A 6,276-nucleotide genomic window follows, 5' to 3' on the forward strand; every position below is an offset into this window, starting at 1 on the left:
TTTTGATAGCATTGATTGTTCTTTCACTTGTCAATAAGCATTTTCTTTTATCCAAAATATGCGCAATATCCAACTTAGTAGACAGATATAGAAAATTGACAACCAGGGTCAAGTATAAACTTTATTTAAATAGTGAATTATAGATTACTGAAAACATATAAAATACATTGAGGACCTAGAACACATACCTTGATTACAATAAACTTGATTAGAATGTTGATCAACTGCTCTATAATTAATACACATAAGTGAAAATATGGATAAACATGCACCCAGCAAACTGAGCTAATTGTATGTTTCAGGTAAGACCCAGATGCAAAGTCAAAGTAACAACAGTTTATTAATAGAACAGGGCAGGGAAAAGGCAGGTCAATGGTAGGCAGAGGTCAGTAATCCAGATAGGTGGGTCAAAGATACAGGACAGCAGGCAGGGTCAGGGCAGGTAGAATGGTCAACACCGGGAAAACTAGGAAACAGGAACAATCAAGCGACAGGAGCAGAAGGAAAACCACTGGTAAGCTAGACAAGACAAAACAAACTGGCAACAGACAAACAGAGAACACAGGTATAAAATACACCTGGAGGGGGGTGGAGACAATCACAAAGACAGGTGAAACAGATCAGGGTGTGACAAATTGCAAACCACCCAATAATAATTAATGTTTATACTGTTAACATGAGGGTCAAAAACAGCAGCAAGCAAGTCTTCACACAGCAATATTTGACTTTTAGAGTCACTTGGGCCCAGGTAAATAAAAACGTCTGGCACTATACATGACACACAGCAGACCTCTAGGGCGTCATGCTCAGCTCAATGAGACGGCCTGCGAACACCCCCAGTGTGCCAATGATACACACCGCCATGAACACACACAGCAGAATGTGATCCAGCACCATGGCTACAAACTTCCACTCTTCAGCAGCCTGGGAAAAGAGGAGAACAGTTAGAAACACATAAACGGATATATTTAAGGAGAAATCTGTGGGAAGGACGGAAATTCATTCCAGAGTCTTACACTGTTGGACTCCTCATCAGATTTCATGGTCTCAGCGATGTACTTCACCCCCTCAATTGCACTGCGTACATCTGGGTTCTTGGTGATGGGGGACTGGTAGGTGACTGCAGTAGGGGTGGGTTTGCCTGAGATGTCTGAGATGTCAAAGTCAGCACCATAGATGTTTTTATCCTGTTTTTCCTTTGCAGGACGTTTCATTGTTGAGAAAAACATGAGGTTGGGAATGGTGTCAATGAAAATCTGTGAAGAAAAAATAAAAAAGGAAGTTATACTGAGACAGGTAAAATACCTACAATGTGCCAAATTCAGACACTTATCTGGCTCCTCAATTTAACAATATCATGGTCAAATCAGAAAATACAGTCAACTATATAGTTATACAATAAACAACTTCAGTCATCTATATTCTGTCACTAGATGGCAGTACTGGGGAGGGCACTTTTTTGTTGTTGGAACTGTTATAAAGACTTGATATCACAGTGTCTGCCATGTTGTTTCATGAACAATTTGTGAATACTGTATGCTTAAAAATAGATACATTTCTAAACTCTCACACACTCATAAGATTCACAAATCAGAATGCACAAGTCATCCTGTGTCATGTCATTTACCATGCAAATGAGCCCAAATGTTATTTTTAGCAAAGCACCGTGCTATTCAAACTTAATATTTACATTCTAGTCATTTAGCAGACGCTCTTATCCAGAGCGACTTACATTTAACTTAAGACACTCTAACACCGTTCATATGTTTTTTTTTAGATTTCAAAACGAATTGTTAGAAATGTGCCAGCTGTTCCAACCTTGCGAACCCAGGGGGACATGGTGTGAGTGCTGGGGGAACGGTGGTGGGTGTTGATGACGATGACAGTGATGATGATGGAGGCAATGACGAAAACCATGGTGAAGAGCATGTACTTCCCGATGAGCGGCACAGCACTGGATGTGGAGGGGATGAGCTCCACGATGACCAGCAGGAACACAGTCAGAGACAGCAAGACAGAGATACTCAGAGTCATCTTCTCACCTGAGGACAAACATGTTCACAACACTCAAGTCTGCAAAAGCAGACACATACAGAAGCATTCACCTATGAGGAAAGGCACAGTTGGAGTTTGCGATGAATGCAAACTATGTTTCGTTGTGACATAAGGTTATCATTTTCACAGTTATAATTGTCACATACTAAATCAGCCATTCATTCAGCACGCAGACAGCTTTCAACAGTTCAGTGGAGAACCCAGGCTCATGACAGAGACTGAACACATGCTCATAGGGAGACAACTAAGCTTCATAACATCTAACTGTTGTTGAACACTGTCAGAGCAGTTAATAACGAGGTAAGAATGGGTAAAGCAAATACTACAGTCACAGCATTGCTCCAGTGCAACTCAACTGTGACACCCTTTACAATTGAATTGAAAGAAAAAAAAATCAATAAATAGTCATTTGGTCTCAGGACTTGGGGAGCTAATCCCCCCCTCTGGTTGGTCCCCTTCTCTCAGATTAATTACATGAGGGTGTGAAGTGAGTGAAGTGATCATTATGATAATTGATCTTCTGCATCGCTGCACACTGCAGCTTCAGAGAGAGACTGATAGCGAGAGGCTGTCAGTGGCGTCACACCCTTTAGGGCACTAACTCCTTCTGACCACAGGGAGGAGTAGTCTCTGTCACAACTCTTACAGGCTTGGTTCCACTGACCTCCTCCAACCTCTCATTCAGTCCTCCACTAGATGGGTAGGAATTCTGCTTATAAAAAAGAACAGTGAGTTGGAGCCTGAACAATATTGCCTATACCATAGCTACAAGCAGGAGTAAAGAAATGAATCATTTAATCTGTCCCATCCCATGTAGCCTTCCTTACGCATAGGCTTACACACAAACAACCTCAGGTAAGCAAACAGACACACAGGCACACAGACAATACAATTCCTAGTATGTGTAATTTTTAGTTGAGCACCTTTACAACCAGAAGCCAATGTCCTGCTATTCTTCACACGTCTGCTGGGGGGTGTGTCCCCAAAACTTATTCACAGAGATTCTACAGTAGAATGTGAACTATGTGTTGTTTTTGCTGTTCAGTCAAATCAGTAAACCAAGAGGACTTCCATTTTGCATCTCAGACCCTCCACAGCATCATACTGTAGCCGCAGCCCTATCTGAGTTAGGCAGCCAGAGATGTATTATACATGAAAGGAAAGGCCTGCTCACAGACATGGCAGCACACAGGGTCTCTGGGTAATGAGGCAAGCCTCAACACTGGGAACAGGGCCAGATGCTAGCTGAGACACATCACTGTTACAGCTAATGTAACTACTAGGAACTTCTGACGCCCAGAGTCAGTTAGGAGGACAAGCGTGTAGTTGTACCAGCTGATACAGGTACTTCACAACCACTACATAAACGATCAATGTCGCAGCTATGATGACAACATATATTTCAGTTCATCTTCAGCCACTTGAAAAATAAAAGGGATTTAGAACTGAAATGATTGAAGTGATGCAATACCAACCAGAGTCAGTGGGCAGATAGAAGACGAGGCCAGTGAGAAAGGAGAAGAGCATGCAGGGGATGATGACGTTGACGATGAAGTAGAGGGGCAGCCGCAGCATCAGGAAGTGGTAGGTGATGTCCAGGTAGGGCGTGTCTGGGCAGCAGGCATAGTACACCCAGTGTTTCCAGCTGCGGTAGTCCTTCATCACCCACTCTCCACTCTCCATGAAGTTACTCAGGTCAGGACGGTCGCTGTCCTGGCGGAGACGGGTAATACAAATGTAATAAGGAAGCAACTGACCAGAAACGGCACAACCTTATAGGAAAGTTTTAGGACGTGGGGTGTTTTGTAATGGGACTTATAACAATATGTCAAATCAGCACTGGGCTGTATGTGCATACACAGCTGTATCACAGGAGATACACAGGGGATCAATTAGAGAAATATGACAAAATAGTGATGGTGATTATTACGGGATTGACGACAACCAAGTTGCCATCATAGGTCCAGGTACCCAGCTTCATGCTGCAGTTCTGCAGGTCGAAGGGAAAGTGCAACACGATGATCTCACAGTAGCTCTTGAAGATGGCAGGGGGGTTCCACGTGATCATGCCAGTGTGCTCCAGCAGCACTTTGGTCTCGTGAACGATGGCAAAGTCACCATCAGCGCTGTGGGCACACACAAACATGGGCATCAGCATGGGAGATAATGTTAACACAGAGGGACGTCACTGCCTGGGGCTTGGCATGGCCCTGCCATCACAGCATCCACACAGGCCAACCAACCAGAGCTGAGACTGGTACAGGTTGCTGTGGCATAGGAGCTGGTTGTCAGGGAGAAACAGCAGTGTGTCAGACGCAGCATATGGTGTGGGGGGAACCTGTGATATAGAAGCCAGATTTAGCCCGATGCTATGTGAGCTCTTACCCACTATGCACAGGGAAAGATGGGAAACATCATGACATACAGTCTGTCTGTCTGGTGACATTTTATCACAGTGAGAGAATGGTAAAAAATAAAGACATTTAATGCAAATATGTCCCGAATCTTACTTGTTATAGAGAACGAGGTCAGGGCGCCAAATGTCAGTGGAAGGCACTCTTATCTTTTTGATTCCACCATAATCCTCAGGATTCCATTGCAAGTTCACGTCCTTCCATTGCTGGAAAATGACAGTACAAGGTACAAAGAGCATACAAAGAAAATTTCAGAAAGACTATTTGAAGTTCCTGAAATTAAGTCTGATTGAGATGAAATTGACAAAGAGGGATCATTTCAACATGGAATTTTTCCAGATAATGTTTTGTTACAGTTTCTTTAAAATTGATATAAATCAACGGTTTATAGGGATTGTTTACTGTATCTTCAGAAATAATTCTGGAATTCCTTCTATTAATTACCCATACTTACAACTTCCTTATCATTACTCTCTTACAAAATAGCCAGAAAGAAAAATACTTTAATCTCATATTTATATTGCCATGTTGATACAGGAAATGGCAGAAACCTGTTTCAGTCGAACGTTGCTGTTAACAATCTGGTTGACCTCATCCTGCAGAGAAAGATAATTGATTTTAGTTTCTACATAGTGTTTGACAGTGATGTGAATTGCATGATAAATATTGATTGATATGGGATGGTATGATATCTTTCTTACCACACTGATGAGTTGAATGAGCTGCAGGCCAACTGTAACCACCACTGGGTCCTTGAAGTGAGCGACAGGACGCACCACCTTGTTGTAACCAGTGAACAGGGTTTTCACCAGACGGGTCTCATCATCAGAGCCCCAGGCAGAACCTACAAGGAACACAGAGACAGCTTGGTGTATGGCTCGCATGGTACAGTTTGGGGTTTACAGCATCAGAAGACTGATAGGCAGTGGTTAATGTAAGTGCAAATAGTATATTTATTATTAAAGGGCTTCCCTCCTTCCTTCCCTCATTCCTTCCTTCCTTAATTACTTTGAATCATACACTGTTATAGACCAGTGGTATACTATCATCGTGGGATGCTGGAGGTGATAGAGATGAGAGCTCCGTCAACACAGATAATGTTTCAGACGTGACATCCGCTATTTCCGCTACATATTTGACCCATGCCGGAGCTGTATCCCATTTCATTTTCCCGCCTGCCCTTGAAATGAAACCTATTTTGCGCAAGAACGTACCCCGAGAGCTTGAAAGACGTTTTGAGACATTCAAAACGATAAATCTATGAAAATTGGCTACAAATATACAGTGTATTTCACGAAACAATCGACTTGTGGAGTCAAACACAGATAGATAGAGCACACATGCCCCTGTCAATCAACAGAGCCTAATGCGGGATGCCTTTTAAACTATTCCAGCATATCCAACAGTCACTAGCTTAGCTAAAATATACCTCAAGTAAGATTTCAAATCTTATAGTTAACTAAAGGATAAAGCATTACCAAGAATCAATGAGAAATTATCTGATGTAGATATCCCATGAATGAACTAGATTTGTAATATATTCAAATATTGGTTTAGGATAGATTACCACCTAAAATATCCTGGCAAAGGTATGTTATAGTCGACAGAAGAACAGTCAGTCAGCCAACAGGCATGGTTAGAATATGCCTTACCTGCCAGAACGATAAGAAGATGAGACACAAAAAGCAGGCGATTCATTTTTGTGTTATTTTCCCATCAAATCTGGGGTGTCCAATGTCCTGAGTCTTCGAATAGAGGGTAAGCAACTAGTAAGGTGACAACATTGATTTAATGGCAACGCTGACTT

At 42.3% G+C, this 6,276-nt stretch overlaps 1 protein-coding gene across 1 annotated transcript; it reads right to left on the reverse strand.

The window, feature by feature from the left end:
• Window positions 1-321: 321 nt before the first annotated feature.
• LOC115160772 (acetylcholine receptor subunit alpha-like) lies at window positions 322-6,276 on the reverse strand. Its single transcript, XM_029711172.1, has 9 exons — window positions 6,122-6,276; window positions 5,171-5,313; window positions 5,021-5,065; window positions 4,566-4,675; window positions 3,986-4,181; window positions 3,531-3,768; window positions 1,819-2,042; window positions 1,017-1,256; window positions 322-924 (listed from the first exon to the last, which is right to left on the reverse strand). The coding sequence occupies exons 1-9, from the start codon at window positions 6,165-6,167 to the stop codon at window positions 793-795; spliced, it is 1,374 nt and encodes a 457-aa protein (XP_029567032.1). The 5' UTR covers window positions 6,168-6,276; the 3' UTR covers window positions 322-792.

This window comes from Salmo trutta, chromosome 24 (assembly GCF_901001165.1).
Source record: "Salmo trutta chromosome 24, fSalTru1.1, whole genome shotgun sequence".
Taxonomy (NCBI): Eukaryota; Metazoa; Chordata; class Actinopteri; order Salmoniformes; family Salmonidae; genus Salmo; species Salmo trutta.